General features: G+C 42.0%; 1 protein-coding gene across 8 annotated transcripts in view; it reads left to right on the top strand.

Moving 5' to 3' along the window:
* The first annotated feature begins 17,799 nt into the window (after positions 1–17,799).
* Positions 17,800–19,555, top strand: part of TRIM25 (tripartite motif containing 25) — a 49,700-nt gene continuing 47,944 nt past the window's right edge. For 7 of the 8 annotated variants that reach the window (XM_064271273.1, XM_064271266.1, XM_064271268.1 and 4 more), the window contains exon 1: positions 17,801–18,462. In XM_064271273.1, the coding sequence (XP_064127343.1) occupies positions 17,866–18,462 (597 nt within the window). In that variant the 5' untranslated portion in view covers positions 17,801–17,865. Of the gene's footprint in view, positions 18,463–19,555 lie in introns of all 8 variants that reach the window. The other variant, XM_064271274.1, reaches the window with a different exon arrangement.

Genomic DNA, 19,555 nt, shown 5'->3' with positions numbered 1-19,555 from the left:
TGAATTCTTAGAACTATTACTTCCTCCATGAGTCCAATTAAAAGGATTTGTTAATGTTTTAACTATATACAAACGCTAGCTATCTAGCTTTAGATAGCTTCATCTACAACACACAGACAACACACTTTCCTGATAATTCACAATCCCTGGAAATTTCCTTAAGTTGTTACATTTTATTTAGAAGAAAATCCTTCTACCATTTGTTTAATCTGGCATCACTCTAACTTCTAGTCAATTTTTAAGATTAGGAGACAAAGTGATAAAATGAATAAACAGATTGGGGGGCGGAGCGGTGCTGATTACCCAAATGATGGACAAGGCCTAAGTTTAGGGTACCAGTAGAAAGCAGCCTCCAGAGCATGAGAAAAAAATTTTTGGAAAGAATCTGATATATAAAAAAAAATTTTAGTCACTTTCGCCTCTGGCTAGGACAGAGTAATTGGTATCAGATTTGCCTTTCCACTGAAAACAACTACAAAACTGAACAAGTTTATATGATACAACCCTGATCAGGCACTGGACAAAGGTAGCATCGCATTATGATCCTGGAGAAAAGGTAAACACGTGAGGTAAGCCTCATAATTACCCCCAGCCTTCTGATGTGATGCAGGGAGGTAAAACCCAAGTGGAGAGGTGTCCTCCTGAGCTAAGGAGGCAGATATTTGAATAGTGGGCTACTGAAGTAGCAGAAAAATTTGGGACAGGTTAATGAAAAAGAGAGAGCTGTGTGGAAGAGGGTGAACCCAAAAGTCTGTGTGGGGATTTACCTTGGAGTACAGGGTGAGACTCTTTGAGACCTGGCAGGTAAAGGGTGATACTAGAGGTACAATACTCGAAGTTATTGGTGTACTGACCTAAACAGACAGAATTCTATGAACACCTTAAGCTTTCAGTTGAGACTCCAGAAAATATTTGATTTAGGAGTCTGGAAAATTTTCTAGTGTAAGGACTAAGTCCTAACACTAAAGTAAAAAACAAAATATGCCTGCCCTAACAAAGAATAACTCCAGCCTTACAGGACCAATAGGATCTGCCTTTAATTTAACTGCCTACCAGAACAAAAATCAATACCCTTTTAAAATAGATGACATAATCCTGACTTCCTAAAAATACTATCTACAAAGTCCAGCATATAATTAAAAAATTACTAGATGTGAAGAAGTATGGAAATTTGACAGCTGATTAAGAAAAATTTAAAAAAGTAGTCAATAGAACAGACCCCAAGATTACCCAGATGTTGGAATTAGCCTGCAAAAATATAGCTATTATAATATTTTCAAGGACTTAAAGGAAAATACAATGAATGAATGGGGAAATCTCAGTAAAGTAATAGAAATGATTAAAAAAAAATTGGAAATTCTAGAATGGAAAAGTAAAATATCAGAAATAAAAAATTCCTGGATAGACTTAACAGCAAATTGGAGACTGAAGAAGAAAAGATCAGTAAACTTGAACAGGGATCAATAGAAATGATATTATCTGAAGGCTTAAAAATTGTCCAGATTTGGAGAAAAAATATCAAGTTACAAATCCAAAAAGCTCAGCAAACCCCAAGTAGGATGATTATAAAAAAAAATGACACCTAGGCATATTGTAGTTAAAATGCTCAAAATCAAAGTTAAAGATCTCAAAAACTGTCTCCATCTTCACATCACCTTCTTTCCTGTGTTTCTTCTTTGTATCTGAATGGTACTAGATGCAAAAGAATGAAATTGGATCCTATCTCATACTACATACAAAAACTAACTCAAAATGATCAAACACCTATATGTAAGAGCTAAAATCCTTAGGAGGAAACAGGTATAAATCTTCATGACCTTTGGTTAGACAACGGTTTCTTAGATAAGACATCAAAAGCACAAGCAACCAAAGAGAATTAATAAATTGGACTTCTCAAAATTTAACTTTGGTGCATCAAAAGACACTACCAAGAAAGCGAAAAGACATCCCTTGGAATGGGAGAAAATATTTACAAATTATATAGCTGATAAGGTCCAGTATCCAGAATAAAAACACTTACAAGTCAACAATAAAAAGACAAATATCCTGATTAAAAAATGGGCACATAACTTGAATAGACATTACTCCAAAGAAGATATACAAATGCCCAACATGCACATGAAAAGATGCTCAGCATCATTAGTCATTAGGGAAATGCTAATCATAACAGCAATTAGCACTTCACACTCACTAGGATGGCTATAATAAAAAAGATAGACGAACAGTTGCAAAAGGGCAAATATTGTATGAGACCACTATTATAAGATCTCGAGTAATAGTTTAAACAGAGAAGAAAATATTCTTTGATGGTTATGAGAGTGAGAAGGGAGGAAGGGAGGGGTATTCACTAATTAGATAAACCCCAATGCCGTCAAGTCGATTCCGACTCACAGCGACCCTATAGATAGTAGACCAGAACTATTTTAGGTGAAGGGAAAGATAACACACAATACAGGAGAGGTCAGAACAACCGGACTAAACCAAAAGCAAAGCAGTTTCCTGAATAAACTGAATGTTTTGAAGGCCAGCATAGCAGGCGCGGGGGTTTGGGGACCATGGTTTCAGGTGACATCTAGGTCAATTGGCATAATCAAATCTATTAACATTCTGCATCCCACCTTGGAAAGTGGCATCTGGGGTCTTAAATGCTAGCAAGCGGCCATCTAAGATGCATCAAATTGTCTCAACCCACCTGGAGCAAAGGAGAATGAAGAACACCAAAGACACAAGGTAATTATGAGCCCAAGAGACAGAAAGGGCCACATAAACCAGAGACTACATTAGCCTGAGACCAGAAGAACTAGATGGTGCCTGGCTACAACCAATGACTGCCCTGACAGGAAACACAACAAAGAACCCCTGAGGGAGCACGAGAGCAGTGGGATGCAGACCTTAAATTCAAGTAAAAAGACCAGACATAATGGTCTGACTAAGACTAGAAGGGCCTCGGAGGTCATGGTTCCCAGGCCTTCTGTTAGCCCAAGACAGGAACCGTTCCCAAAGCTAACTCTTCAGACAGGAATTGGACTGGACAATGAGACAGAAAATGATGCTAGTGAAGAATGAGCTTCCTGGATCAAGTAGACACATGAGACTATGTGGGCAGCTCGTGTCTGGAGGGGAGATGGGAGGGCGGAGGGGGTCAGAGTTGGCCGAATGGACATGAAAAGAGAGAGTGGTGAGAAGGAGTGTGCTGTCTCATTAGGGGGAGAGCAATTAGGAGTATATATCAAGGCGTATATAAATTTTTGTATGAGAGACTGACTTGATTTGTAAACTTTCACTTAAAGCACAATAAAAATTAAAAAAAAAAGATGGACAAAAACAACTGTTGACAAGGATATGGAAAAACTGAAACCCTCAAACATTGCTGGTGGGATTGCAAAATAGTACATCCACTTTTGAGAACAATCTGGCAGTTTCTCAAAATGTTGCACATAGAATTATCCCATGACTCAGCATTTCCAGTTCTAGGACTATATCTCTGAGAAAATTGAGAACGTATGTTACACACAAATGTTCACAGCAGTGTTATTATAACAGTTAAAATGTTTGTTAACTGATGAAAGGATGAAAAAAATGTGGTATATACATACAATAGAATATTATTTTGGTACACAAAGTAGTGAAGTACTGATATATGCTACAATTGGAAGAACTGTGAAAACATTACGCTAAGTGAAAGAAATCAGACACAAAAGACCGCATATTGTGTGATCTCATTTGTATGTAATGTCCAAAATAGGCAATTTACAGAAAAAGAAAGTTTTGACTAGTGGTTGCCAGAAGCTAGGGGAGAGGGGCAAGTAGGAGTGACTGCTATTGGGTACAGAGTTCCTTTTTTTTTTTTTTAATAATTTTTATTGTGCTTTAAGTGAAAGTTTACAAATCAAGTCAGTCTCTCACACAAAAACCCATATACACCTTGCTACACACTCTCAATTACTCTCCCCCTGATAAGACAGACTGCTCTCTCCCTCCACTCTCTCTTTTCATGTCCTTTTCACCAGCTTCTAACCCCCTCCACCCTCTCATCTCCCCTCCAGGCAGGAGATGCCAACATAGTCTCCAAGTGTCCACCTGATCCAAGAAGCTCACTCCTCACCAGCATCCCTCTCCAACCCATTGTCCAGACCAATCCATGTCTGAAGAGTTGGCTTCGGGAATGGTTCCTGTCCTGGGGCAACGGAAAGTCTGGGGGCCATGACCACTGGGGACCCTCCAGTCTCAGTCAGACCATTAAGTCTGGTCTTATGAGAATTTGGGGTCTGCATCCCACTGCTCTCCTGCTCCCTCAGGAGTTCTCTGTTATGTTCCCTGTCAGGGCAGTCATTGGTTGTAGCCAGGCACCATCTAGTTCTTCTTGTCTCAGGATGATGTAGTCACTGGTTCATGTGGCCCTTTCTGTCTCTTGGGCTCATAATTACCTTGTGTCTTCGGTGTTCTTCATTCTCCTTTGATCCAGGTGGGTTGAGACCAATTGATGCATCTTAGATGGCTGCTTGCTAACGTTTAAGACCCCAGATGCCACTCTTCAAAGTGGGATGCAGAACCTTTTCTTAATCGATTTTATTATGCCAATTGACTTAGATGTCTCCTGAAAGTCCCCAGACCCCTGCCCCTGCTATGCTGGCCTTCAAAGCATTCAGTTTATTCAGGAAACTTCTTTGCTTTTGGTTTAGTCCAATTGTGCTGACCTCTCCTGTACTGTGTGCTGTCTTTCCCTTCACCTAAAGTAGTTCTTATCTACTATCTAATTAATGAATACCCCTCTCCCACCCTCCCTCCCTCCCCCGTTTCATAACCACAAAAGAATGTTTTCTTCTCAGTTTAAACTATTTCTCAAGTTCTTATAATAGTGGTCTTATACAATATTTGTCCTTTTGCAACTGACTAATTTCACTCAGCATAATGCCTTCCAGGTTCCTCCATGTTATGAAATGTTTCACAGATTCCTCACTGTTCTTTATCCATACATAGTAATCCACTGTGTGAATATACCGTAATTTATTTATCCATTCATCTGTTGATGGGCACCTTGGTTGCTTCCATCTTTTTGCTATTGTAAACAGTGCTGCAATAAACATGGGTGTGCATATATCTGTTTGTGTAAAGGCTCTTATTTCTCTAGGATATATTCCCAGGAGTGGGATTGCTGGATCATATGGTAGTTCTATTTCTAGCTTTTTAAGGAAGCGCCAAATTGATTTCCAAAGTGGTTGTACCATTTGACATTCCCACCAGCAGCGTAGAAGTGTTCCAATCTCTCCACAGCCTCTCCAACATTTATTCTTTTGTGTTTTTTGGATTAATGCCAGCCTTGTTGGAGTGAGATGAAATCTCATTGTAGTTTTGATCTGCATTTCTCTAATGGCCAATTATAGTGAACATTTCCTCATATATCTGTTAGTTACCTGAATGTCTTCTTTAGTGAAGTGTCTATTCATCTCTTTTGCCCATTTTTTTAAATTGGGTTATTTGTCTTTTTGCAGTATTATGTAGATTTTAGAGAGCAGGTGCTGATCAGAAATGTCATAGCTAAAAACTTTTTCCCAGTCTGTAGGTAGTCTTTTTACTCTTTTAATTTCAGTTGGGTCTGTTGTAATATCACCCATCTCATTTCTTATTCGGGTTTTTTGCTTCCTCTCCTGCTTTTCTTTTGTCATTTTGGCCAATGGTTTATCAATTTTGTTGAGTTTTTCAAAAAACCAGCTTTTGGTCTTATTAATTCTTTCAATTGTTTTTCTGTTTTCTATTTCATTTAGTTCAGCTCTAATTTTTATTATTTGTTTTCTTCTGGTGCCTGTGGGTTTCTTTTGTTGCTCTCTTTCTATTTGTTCAAGTTGTAGGGATAGTTCTTTGATTTTGGCCCTTTCTTCTTTTTTGATGTCTGCATTTATTGATATAAATTGGCCTCTGAGCACTGCTTTTGCTGTGTCCCAAAGGTTCTGATAGGAAGTGTTTTCATTCTCACTGGATTCTATGAATTTCTTTATTCCTTCCTTAATGTCTTCTACAATCCAGTCTTTTTTGAGCAGGGTATTGTTCAGTTTCCAAGTGTTTGATTTCTTTTCTTGTTATTGATTTCCACTTTTATGGCCTTATGGTCAGAGAAGATGCTTTGTAATATTTCAGTGTTTTGGATTCTGCTAAGGCTTGCTTTATGACCTAATATGTGGTCTATTCTAGAGAATGTTCCACGTGCACTGGAAAAGAAAGTATAGTTGATTGCTGTTGGGTGGAGCGTTCTGTATATGTCTACGAGGTCAAGTTGGTTGATTGTGGCATTTAGATCTTCTGTGTCTTTATTGACCTTCTTTCTGGATGTCCTGTCCTTCACCGAAAGTTGTATGTTGAAGTCTCCTACTATTATTGTGGAGCTGTCTATCTCACTTTTCAATGCTGATAGAGTTTGTTTTATGTATCTTGCAGCCCTGTCATTGGGTGCATATTTAATATGGTTATATCTTCTTGGTGTATTGTCCCTTTAATCATTATATAGTGCCCTTCCTTATCCTTTCTGATGGATTTAACTTTAAAGTCTATTTTGTCAGAAATTAACATTGCCACTCCCGCTCTTTTTTGATTGTTGTTTGCTTGCTATATTTTTTTCCATCCTTTGAGTTTTAGTTTGTTTGTGTCTCTAAGTCTAAGGTGTGTCTCTTGTAGGCAGCATATAGACGGATCTTGTTTTTTAATCCATTCGGCCACTCTCTGTCTCTTTATTGGTGCATTTAGTCCGTTTACATTCAGGGTAATTATGGATAGGTATGAATTTAGTGCTATCATTTTGATGTCTTTTTTTGTGTGTTGACAGCTTCTTTTTCCCACTTGATTTTATGTGCTGAGTAGATTTTCTTTATATATTGTCCTTCCCTCATATTTGTTGTTGTTGATTTTGTTTCTGCTGAGTCTGTATATTCCCTTGTATTTTATTTTGATGAGTGGGATAGTTTGTCTCCTTTGTGGTTACCTTATTATTTACCCTTATTTTTCTAAATTTATAACTAACTTTTATTTCTTTGTATCGCTGTATCTTTCTCGCCATATGGAAGGTGTATAATTACATTTATTAGTCCCTCTTTATTATTCTAATGTTGTCTTCTTTTATATAATAACATCGCCGTTACCGTGTTGGGCTTTTTTTTTTTTTAATCTTGCTTTGGTTTTTTTTTTTTGGATTTCCCTGTCTGGGTTGACTTCTGGTTGCTCTGCCCAGTGTTCTAGTCTTGGGTTGATACCTGATATTATTGATTTTCTAACCAAAGAACTCCCTTTAGTATTTCTTATAGTTTTGGTCTGGTTTTTACAAATTCCCTCAACTTGTGTTTATCTGGAAATGTCTTAATTTCACCTTCATATTTAAGAGACAGTTTTGATGGATATATGATTCTTGGCAGGCAATTTTTTCCTTCAATTTTTCAAATATGTCATCCCATTGTCTTCTTGCCTGCATGGTTTCTGCCAAGTAGTCCGAGTTTATTCTTATTGGCTCTCCCTTGTAGGTGACTTTTCTTTTATCCCTTGCTGCTCTTATAATTGTCTCCTTATCTTTGGTTTTGGCAAGCTTAATTTTAATATGTCGTGGTGACTTTCTTTTACGATCTACCTTATGTGGAGTTCGATGAGCATGTTGGATAGATATCGTCTCATCTTTCACAATATCAGGGAAGTTTTCTGCCAACAAATCCTCAACAATTTTCTCTGTATTTTCTGTAATTCCTCCCTGTTCTGGTATTCCAATCACTCGTAGGTTATTTCTCTTGATAGAGACCCACATGATTCTTAAGGTTTCTTCATTTTTTAAAATTCTTTTATGTGATTTTTCTTCAAATATATTAGTGTCAAGTGATTTATCTTCGAGTTCAGAAATTCTAGCTTCTACTTGCTCAATTCTGTTCCTCTGACCTTCTATTGAGTTATCTAATTCTGTAATTTTATTGTTAATCTTCTGAATTTCTGATTGCTGTCTATGGATTTTTTCAGCTTATTAAACTTTTCATTATGTTCCTGAATAATCTTTCTGAGTTCTTCAGTTGCTTTATCTGTATGTTCCTTGGCTTGTTCTGCATATTGCCTCATTTCCTTCCTGATATCTTGAAGGGTTCTGTATATTAAACTTTTGTATTCTGCATCTGGTAATTCCAGAAATGCACTTTCATCTAAAAGATCCCTGGATTCTTTGTTTTGAGAGTCTGTTGAGGTGATCATGGCCTGTTTCTTTAAGTGACTTGATATTGACTGTTGTCTCTGAGCCGCCTATAAGTTATTGTATTAGTTTATGCTTGCTTACTGTGTCGTAGCTGCTTGCTTCGTTTTGTTTTGGTATACCCCTATGGGTTGCTTGAGTGAGCCAACTTGATTATTTTCGCCTTTGGAGCTCTGGTATCCTGTCCCCAGCTGGCTAGAGCTGTTATCAGGTATATCAGTCTAGGAGTCCATTCAGTTTTCTTGTATGAATTCAGCTCAGGTTTCCAGGTAGCTGATATCAAGTGTGTGGTACAGCCTCTGTCCTACAGTCTTAGAGGGGCAGGGGTGATTGGCGTATATACCCGTATCTGATTGCAGCAGGGGGTCACGCTCTGAACAAGGCAGGGGGCTGAGAACTGACCCCCAAGTGTCTCTGAGGAAAATGCATCTCTGTTCCCTAGAGCGTGCTGGTGGGTGGGCTCTGCAGAGGGACTATGGGCACCCAAAGATTTTGTTGTAAGGACTGGGAGGTACCATTTATCCCTGGGCCCCTGTTGCGGGTGGCTGGGCGACCCAAATGGAGCCACCAGTCCTTAGGTCCCTGTTGTGGGTAGGTGAGGACCTTGTTTAATAGGCAGAGCAACGTCAAACGTCAAACACCCACATCTCCACCACACCACTGAAATGGTTGGAGTTTGCCAACAAGGGCCTATTCTCCTGAAATACGCCCACACAGGTCCATGCAGAAGGAAAGGTGCTCAAGGTCCACTGACGGTTTACGCCTGGACAGAAGCAGCTTCTGTCCTGAGCTCCCCCAGTTAATGGAGCTAGCAAATTATCTTTCCCCCCAGTTAGAAATTTTTTCCTTCCCCATGACCGGGAGGATGGCTTTAGGTGCTCACCAGGGTCTATCTCAGGCCCAGGGATTCAGCCACTGAAGCCAGCTTGTGGGGGGTGGGGTGCGGTAAAATATCCGCAAGTACTTAGCTTTTGCTGAGAGTGCCCTTCTGCTCAGGTTCCGGAGGTGTCAATGGGCTGTGTGGCTGCTGCTTCTCCCTGAGGAAACTGCAGCCAAACGCTAGGACCAGCCCACCACTCTGGGAATGGTGCCTGAGGGCTCCCACGATTCAGGTCCGGCAACTCCTCTTTCCTTCTGAACGGTCTTTTCCTTCCCCTGCCCCTCAGTTCATTGTCTAAGCTTGCCTTTGATGCTCAGGGCTCCCAGCTTGTCACAAATATACTGGTTTCACTTGTTTTTTTCGGGTCTTTGTTGTAAAGAGGGCTCGAGGTAAGCATCTGTCTATTCTGCCACCTTGGTTCCGCCTCCCTCCACCCCAGAGTTCCTTTTTGAGTGATAAAAATGTTCTGGAATTAGATAGTGGTTGCATAACCTTTTTAATATGTTAAAACTCCCTGAATTGCACAGTTTAAAAATGGTGTGTGAATTACATCTCGATTTAAAAAATATATGAAAAAAGAAAAAAAGGACAATATGCAGATATTACAAACAACTTTATGGCAATACATTTATTAATTTAGAGGAAACAGACAAATTCCTGGAAAAACACAAACTTACCAAAAACTGACACAAGAAGAAATTAAAATTCTCTATTCCTATATCAGCTAAATCAATTGAATTAGTAACAAAAAACCTCCCACGAAAAAGTCCATGTCCTAATGGCTTTACTAGCAAATTCTATCAAACATTTAAGAAAAAAAAATACCAACTTTACCCAAACCCTTTCAGGAAATAAAAAAGGAACAAACAGTCCCCAATTAAGTTTTATGAAGGCAGCACGATCCTGAGAGTAAAACCTGACAAAAAAGTTATAAAAAAACTATAGCCTAATATCCCTCATGAATATAGATGCAAAACTCCTTAACAAAATATTAGCAAATCAAATCCAGCAATAAATAAAAATGTTACTACATCATGCAAGGGAGTTTATTCCAGGAATACATGGGTAGCTTAATGTTCAAATACCAAGCTGTATAGTTCATCACATTAACCAAATAACCACTGCCATGTGTCTGTCAGTTTGTCGTACTATGATGGCTTGCGTGTTGCTGTGATACTAGAAGCTTTGCCACCGGTATTTCAAATACCAGCAGAGTCACCCTTGGTGGACAGGTTTCAGTGGAGCTTCCAGACTAAGACAGATGGGGAAGAAGGACCTGGCAGTATAGCTCTGAAAAAACTGATCAGCGAAAACCTTATGAATAGTAGTGCAACATTGTCTGATAGAGTGCCAGAAGATGAACCTCTCAGGTTGGAAGGCACTCAAAAGATGACTGGGGAAGAGCTGCCTCCTCAAGGTAGTGGTCGACCTTAATGATGTGGATGGAGTCAGGATTTTGGGACCTTCATTTGCTAATGCAGCCTGGCTCAAAACGAGAAGGAACAACTGCAAATATCCATTAATAGTCAGAAGGTGGAAAATACAAAGTATGAATCTAAGAAAATTGGAAGTCATCAAAAATGAAATGGAATTCATAAAGATGGATATCCTAGGCATTAGTGAGCTGAAATAGACTGGTATTGGCTATTTTGAATCAGACAGTCATATGGTCTACTATGCCAGGAATGACAAATTGAAGAGGAATGGCGTCACGTGCATCATCAAAAAGAACATTTCAAGATCTTGTAAAACAACGCTGTCAGTGATAGAATGGTATCCATATACCTACAAGGAAGACTAGTTAATATGGCTATTATTCAAACTTACACATCAACCACTAAGGCCAAAGATGAGGAAATTGAAGATTTTTACCAACTTCTGCAGTCTGAAATTGATCAAATGTGCAATCAAGATGCATTGATAATAACTGGCAATTGGAATGCAAAAGCTAGAAACGAAGAAGGAACAGTAGTTGGAAGATAAGGCCTTGGTGATTGAAAGAATGCTGGAGATTGCATGACAGAAATTCACAAGACCAAAAAATTCCTCATTGCAAATACCTTTTTTCACCAACATAAACAGCGTTTATACCCGTGGACCTTACCAGGTGGAATACACAGGAGTCAAATTGACTACATCTGTGGAAAGAGACAATGGAAAAACCTCAATATCATCAGTCAGAACAAGGCCAGGGGCCGACTGTGGAATAGGCCATCAATTGTTCATATGCAAGTTCAAGCTAAAGCTGAAGAAAATTAGAACCAGTCCACGAGAGCCAAAATACAACCTTGAGTATATCCCACCTGAATTTAGAGACCATCTCGAGAACAGATTTGACACATTGAATACTAATGACCGAAGACCAGACAAGTTGTAGCATGACATCAAAGACATTATACATGAAGAAAGCAAGAGGTCATTAAAAAGACAGGAAAGAAAGAAAAGTCCAAAATGGATGCCAGAGGAGACTCTGAAAGTTGCTTTTGAACACAGAGTAGCTAAGCAAAAGGAAGAAATGAAGTAAAAGAGCTAAACAGAAGATTTCAAAGGGTGACTCGAGAAGACAAAGTATAATAAAACGTGCAAAGACCTGGAGATAGAATACCAAAAGAGAAGAACCACTCAGCATTTCTCAAGCTGAAAGAATTGAAGAAAAAATTCAAGCCTTGAGTTGCAATATTGAAGGATTCTACAGGAAAAATCTTAAAACGATGCAGGAAGCATCAAAGAAGATGGAAGGAATACACAGAGTCACTGTACTAAAAATAATCGGTCAACCTTCAACTAATTCAGGAGGTAGCATATGATTAAGAATCGATGGTACTGAAGGAAGAAGTCCAAGCTGCACTGAAGGCATTGGTGGCAAACAAGTCTCTCGGAATTGATGGAATACCAACTGAGGTGTTTCAACAAATGGATGCAGTGCCGGTAGCACTCACTCGCCTATGCCAAGAAATTTGGAAGACAGCTTCCTGGCTAACCGACTGGAAGAGATTCATATTTGCGTCCATTCCAAAGAAAGGTGAAACAACAGAATGTGGAAATTATCAAACAATATCATAATATCACACAAAAGTAAAATTTTGCTGAAGGTCATTCAAAAGCAGGTGTAACAGTACACCAACAGGGAACTGCCAGAAATTCAAGCCAGATTCAGAAGAGGGTATGGAACAAGGGATATCATTGCTGATATCAGATGGATCTTGGCTGAAAGCAGAGAATACCAGAAAGCTGTTTACCTGTGTTTTGTTGACTGTGCAAAGGCATTTGACTGTGTGGATCATTAACAAATTGTGGATCATATTATAAAGAATGGGACTTCCCGAACAGTTAATTGTACTCATGTAGAACCTGTAGTTAGATCAAGAGGCAGTCATTAAAACAGAACAAGGGGATACTGCGTGGTTTAAAGTCAAGAAAGGTGTGTATCACGGTTGAATCCTTTCACCATACTTATCCAGTCTGTATGCTGAGCAAGTCATCTGAGAAGCTGGACTATATGAAGAAGAAGGAGGCATCAAAATTGGAGTAAGACCCCTTAACAACCTGTAAGACCTCACTTATATAAAAAGACAAGAAAAGGCAAATGTATATAGACCAAAGTTTATTAGTGATTACCAGGGGTGGGAGGGAGAGGGAAAAGTGGGGTTAATGGTGATGGAAAATCTCATTGATTGAGGGTAGGGTTGCACAGCTGATTATTATAATTACTGTCAGTAAGTTGTACACCTGTAAAAAGCTGAATTGGCAGAAGTTGTGTGATATATTTACAACAACGACCAAAGGGAAAAAAAAAAAAAAAAAGAGTAGCTGCTGAGGCTGTTCATGTACAAGCAAACACCTCATAGGATTTGGTTCCTTGGTTTGGAGGTTTAGGGTCGTGGTTTCATGGGACATTCTAGTTAATTGGCCTAATAACATGTTTAGTGCCTCTCTTCTATATCTTCCTTCTTTGTGTAGTACCTGAGTTCTTAAAAGCTTGCAAGTGACCATCCAAGGCACAACAGTTGGTCTCTAGTCAACTGGCGCAGCAGAGGAACGAGAATCGGGACTAGGAGGAGGGTATGCAATGTGTATCTTACTGCCTCCTTTGACACAAGAACAGAAGAACTAGTTGATGCCCCGTTACCATTACTGAACATTTTGGTAAAAAATTCTATAGGGGGGAAATGCAGAACAGAATTTTAAATTCTCACAGACTCTAGCCTTTCTGGAGCCATGGAGAGTAGAGGAATCCCTGAAACTGTTGACCTGAAATAATCTTTAAACCTGGAACCAAAGATATCCCTTGAAGTCATTTTAAGATAGAACGAAAGTTTGGCTTAACTAGTAAAAAATGTCTGCCTTGAACATTATGCTCTTTTAAGAACTATCTATATGGGATCAAATTGACAATGGCAACTTGAAAGAATAGACAGGAACCTTAGGGAGCAATGTTAATGAGGAAGGAACAACTCAGAAAAAGAGGATGAGAATGGTTGCACAACTAGAAGAATGGTATCAATACCACTGAATTGTACAAGTAGAAACTGTTGGTGTATGTTTTGCTGTGTATATTCTCAACAATAAAATAAAATTTAGAAAAAAATATATTTTAGGTAAATGAGGTTTATTACTCCACCTAATTCTTTCAACCTACAGATGCAGACTGGGAATCTGGTTAAGATAGCCAGTCATCTGCTGGACTGGACCATCTTGGTCCCTTGTGACTAGCTGGGATCACATTTGACTCGAGAATGTTGCTCAGCTGAGGTTACTAATGATAAACACACTCTCCAGCCCACATACACTCTCTGGGCCTCCACTAGCCCATCACGGCGGTTAACATTTATTTCTACTGGTGGAGGTCCTGGGTGGTGCAAATGGCTAAGTGCTCGGCTACTAACCTAAAGGTTGATGGTTCAAACACACCCAGGGGCACCATGGAAGAAAGGCCTGGTGATCTACTTCTGTAAAGATTACAGCCAAGAAAACCCCATGGAGCAGTCCTACTCTGTAACACATGAACTCACTGTGAGTCAAAACGGACTTGAGGGCAATGGGTTGCTGACTGAAAGACTGTTCGAATCTACCCAGAGGTGCCTCAGAAGAAAAGCCCAGCTATCTACTTCTGAAAAATCATAGCGCGCAGTTCTACTCTGAAATACACTGGGTGGCTGTGAGTCGGAACTGACTGCATGGCAACTGGATTCCCACCCGCATTAGTGTGCTTTACTTGCTGTTTCCACAACATCCCCAGGAAAAAGGTATTATCAGGTTTCCGATTTTTCAAATGAGGAGTCCATCTTCCCAGCAGGAATTGACCTCTCACCCTATTTCCCTTTTCTGCTTTGTGCTCTCTTCTTCTCCCTTATATTAGAAGGCAGGCCTCTGTTAGACTCACATTTGATCCCTTCAGCAGCCAGTACCATCACTGCTGTATAACAGGTCTAAAAGTACTGAATTCGATAAAGAAATCCCTCCTAGTCATCTTCACTGTTCAACCAGCCCTTCTAAACCTCTCCACCTAGAAGGAGAGTTCCACAAACATTCTGGCATGAGTCACCGGGCCAGTTCACCCATGTGAGCCTGGTCATGGGGAATTTCATAGTGTTTGTTTCCTGGAAACGCCCCACTCCTCCTTGGAAGGCAGCATGTTATAGTAATAAGGGTCTAGCTTCCGGCAAATAATCTGAGTGCCAATATCCATTGTCTTAGATACGATAGTTTAAAAAAAAATTGTGCTTTGGGTGGAAGTTTACAGCTCAAGTTAGTTTCTCACACAAAAACTTATACACATATTGTTATGCAGCCCTAGTTGCAATACCTATAATGTGACAACATGCTGCCCCTTTCCACCCCCAACTATGTCATTCAACCAGCTCCTGTCCCTTTCTGCCTTCTCATCCCTCCTCCGGACACGAGCTGCCCATTTAGTCTCGTGTATCTACTTGAACTAACAAGCACACTTTTACAAGTATTATTTTATGTTTTAAAGTCCAGTCTAATCTTTGAAGAGTTGGCTTCAGAAATGGTTTTAGTTCTGGGTTAATAGAGAATCTAGGGGCCATGTCTTCTGGAGTTCCTCTAGATTCAGTCAGACCGTTAAGTCTCGTCTTTTTACGTGAATTTGAGTTTTGAACCCCACTTTTCTTCTGCTCTGTCAGGGCCTCTCTGTTGTGTTCCCCGTCAGGGTGGTCATTGGTCGTAGCTCTTCTGGTCTCAGGCTGATAGAGTCTCTGGTTTATGTGGCCCTTTTGTCTCTTGGGCTAATATTTTCCTTGTGTCTTTGGTGTTCTTCATTCTCCTTTGCCCCAGGTGGGCTGAGACCAACTGATGCATCTAGCGTTTAAGACCCCAGATGCCAATCTTCAAAGTAGGATGCAGAATGTTTTCTTCATAAACTTTGTTATGCCTATTGACCTAGATGTTCCCCGAAACCATGGTCTTCAGACTCCAGCTCCTGCTACTCTGTCCCTTGAAGTATTTGGTTGTGTTCAGGAAACGTCTTAGTTTTTGGTTTAGTCCAGTTGTGCTGACTTCCCCTGTATTGTGTGTTGTCCTTCCCTTCACCTAAGATAACTCTTGTCTACTATCTAGTTAGTGAATTCCCCTCTCCCTCCCTCCCCATCCTCATCACCATTAAAGAATGTTTTCTTCTGTGTTTAAACCTTTTCTTGAGTACTTATAATAGTGGTCTCATACAATATTTGTCCTTTTGCAGCTGACTAATTTCACTCAGCATAATGCCTTGCAGATTTATCCATGTTGTGAGATGTTTCTTGGATTCATCATTCTTTTTTATCACTGTGTAGTATTCCACTGTACGAATATACCATAATTCGTTTATCATTGTCTATTGATGGGCACTTAGGTTGTTTCCATCTTTTTGCTAGTTGTTTAGTTTTTCTAAGCCTCCATTTCCTCAACCTGTTGCCGATGACTTGATTCTGACTCATAACAAACCGTTGCACCACCAGGGCTTCCTCAGCTGTAACATGAGATAATTATACCTACTGCAAAGATCTGTTGTAAGAACTAAGATTTATTATCAACAAATTTTAATTTCCTGCACTCCCTCATTCTTCTTCTCTCCCCCATGCAAAAAAACAAAAACACCATCAACAACAAAAAACCCATAATGAAAGAGAACAAATTGAGTAAAGGATCCTGGAGGAATAGGAGCCTGCTGGATGAGAATTATGGGAACCAGGGAGTAGAATATTGAGTTAAGCAGTCCTTGGCTAGAATTTTAGTCTTGCTTTCTGGAAGTTATCTGACCCTCATCTGTAAAACGGACACAATGACATCTGTCTTGCAGAATTTATAAGGATTGTTGTTATTGTAAAAGGACCCCTGGTGGGACAAGCCCTGGTGCTTGGTTTCTCACCGGAAGACTGGCCATTTAAACCTGCAGCCTCAGAAACCCTGTGGGGCGAGTCTACTTTGTCCCATAGGTCACTGTAAGTCGGAATCGACTTGACAGCCACTGCTCTTTTGGGTTGTTGCTGTGTACTGTAGAGTAGATTTGACTCATGGGGACTGCATGTGACAGAATAGAACAGCCCCATAAGGTTACCTTGGCTATAATCTTCACCAAAGCAGATCATCAGCTGATTGCCAAATCTGTCTCTTGTGGAGCCGGTGAGTGGGTTCAAACCTCCAACCTTTAGGTTAGCACCCCAGCGCTTTACCATTGCAGCACCAGGGCTTCTTTATAAAGATTATGGCTAATATATGTGATTTACCTAGTATACAGTAGGTTGCATATAAACAAATAATTACTTTTTGGATTACTATTACTATTACCATTCATAGTGACCCTACGAAGCAACGTAAAACTGCCCCATAGGGTTTCCAAGGAGCGGCTGGTGGATTTGAACTGCTAGCCTTTTTGCTTAGCAGCCGAGCTGTTAACCACTGCGTCACCAGGGCTCCGCTATTACTATTAGCAGTAGTCTAAGGCTTTTTTTTTTTTTTTTTAAGGCATTTACCTTTGTCTCATTTTTGCCATCCACTCTGTACCTAAAGCAAACTCCAATTAACCCCTCCCAATACACAATCTTTCTCATTACCACCATCCCGTCTCCTCTCTTGAACTCGTCTAGCCTCTTGTCCACTCATTTTTCCTGTACCCAGGCCAGAGAAGGGGAAAAATAGAGCTAAATATTAAATGAAATTTAAATAAGCAATTTTTAGAAAAATGTTTAAGCTCTAATGTTACAGATGTGTGTGAGTGTGTGTAAACCTTTCATTAAACTGGATGACTCCAAACTCCAGGAAAGTAGAAATGAGAATTAAAAATAAAATCCTGTTAGATTGGTGGAATGGAAAGAAGTCACCCAGTTTAAGTCTGAGCGTGGGTGTGAGCTCCAAACTCCAAGGGCTGTATGCTGATGGAGCCTCCACACCCCCGAGCCCCCCGCAGAAAAAACAAAAACAGTCTGCGGAAGGCCGACTGGACCTCGGCTCTGGCTGGGGTCCAGGCCTCCGCATCCCTCGAGTTCATCGTCCGCACAGTGGCCCCAAAAAGCCCCGCGCCCACCGGGCGGAAGCCATAGGGGCCGTTCCGCCGCTGACCCTCCCCTGGGCTGCCAGTCCGCCGCCCGCACGGGGGCCGGATGCGGCCCGCCCCCTCACCCCCGGCAGCCAGCCAGCCGACCAGCCCGCGCCCCACGTGACTTCCGAGAGGCTGCGGGGACCGCCTCGGCCCCGATCAGTTTCGTTTCCTCACAGCTTCCGTGCCACAGTGCAGCAGCCTGGGTTCTAACGTGTCGTGCCCCTCCGGAGGAGCGCTATGGCGGAGTTGAACCCGCTGGCGGAGGAGCTGTCGTGCTCCATCTGCCTGGAGCCCTTCAAGGTGCCGGTGACCACGCCGTGCGGCCACAACTTCTGCGCATCGTGCCTGGACGAGACGTGGGCCGTCCAGGGCTCGCCGTACCGGTGCCCGCAGTGCCGCGCCGTCTACCAGGCGCGGCCGCAGCTCCAGAAGAACACGGTGCTGTGCGCCGTGGTGGAGCAGTTCCTGAGCGCCGAGCAGGCCCGGGAGGTGTCTGTCGACGGCTGGACGCTGCCCGTGCGCACCGCGGCCCCCAGCCTGCCCGAAAAGGTGGCCTGCGACCACTGCCTCAAGGCGGCCGCCGCCAAGACGTGCGTCGTGTGCATGGCCTCCTTCTGCCAGGAGCACCTGCAGCCGCACCTCGACAGCCCAGTCTTCCAGGACCATCCGCTGCAGCCGCCTATCCGCGACCTGATGCGCCGCAAGTGTTCTCAGCACAACCGGCTGCGAGAATTCTTCTGCCCCGAGCACGGCGAGTGCATTTGCCATATCTGCCTGGTGGAGCACAAGGCCTGCTCGCCGGCGCCGCTGAGCCAGGCCAGCACCGACCTGGAGGTAGGGGCGCCACGGAGGGCTGGTGGGGCCGCACGGAGGCCGTGCTCCCTGGGCCTCTCTGCCGTACCTTGAATGCTCTGGGGGTATAGGCTTTGCTGGGCCTGAGATGGAGGGCAGGGGTATCCCGAATGTCACAGGAGAAAGGAGCTGGGGATGATACAGGCCTCTCCCACCATGTACACCTGGCCCCCCAACATACACCCATTTTACAGAGAGGAAAACAGAAGACACGGCCGAAGTAGCTTTCCTTAAGCCTTGTGCTTGTCTAATGGTGTTTTGTAGATGGTTTTGAATGTTAACTCTAAGCCCTGGAGGTTACTTCTGTCCTTCAGTAAGTTCTGGGAGCGCCTAGGAGATGAGTCTTAGTATTTTCATTTACAGTTGAGGAAACTGAGGTCCAGAGAGATTAATCTAGCCCCAGGTAATGCAGTAAGAGCCCTGGTGGCACAGTGGTTAAAGCGCTTGGCTGCTAACCGAATTGTTGGCTGTTTGAAATCACTTGCTACCCTGCAGCGGAAAAATGCAGCAGTCTGCTTCCATGAAGGTTACAGCCTTGGAAACCCCATGAGGCAGTTCTACTCTGTCCTGTAGGGTTGCTGTGAGCTGGAATCGACTGGATGGCAGTGGGGGTTTGGTTGTTCTTTTTTTTAGTTTAATACAGCAAGGGGCGGAGTGGACATTGGGACCCAGGTTGGTTTGACTACACACTGTGTGATTTCTCTCCATGGATCAACCTCAGATCTGTAGGTCTGGAGAGTCCAGAGCACGGGACATTTCCAGAGGCTTAAGGTCATGTAAGCAAACATCTCTGGGGACCCGGAGAGTTCTGTTGACCAGGGAGAGTTGTTGTTATTAGAGGTCGGAGAGGGTGTGGGGAGCCCCAGGAATCCCTGGATGTGACCATAGGGAGCACCAGCCCTGTGGCACCATAGCACCGCCTCCTTATTGTGTGACTTTGAGCAAAGGATGTGGTCTGTGGCTTGGGGCCTCGTCAGTGAAATGAGGAGGTGAGACTAGGTGGATTCCTAAGGGACCTTGGTCTGTGATCTTCTTAGTGGTTTGGAGGGATCATACCTTTTCTCTGTGGACTCCA

Source organism: Loxodonta africana, chromosome 18 (genome assembly GCF_030014295.1).
Source record: "Loxodonta africana isolate mLoxAfr1 chromosome 18, mLoxAfr1.hap2, whole genome shotgun sequence".
NCBI lineage: Eukaryota > Metazoa > Chordata > Mammalia > Proboscidea > Elephantidae > Loxodonta > Loxodonta africana.
This window is presented reverse-complemented; position numbering and strand designations above follow the sequence as displayed.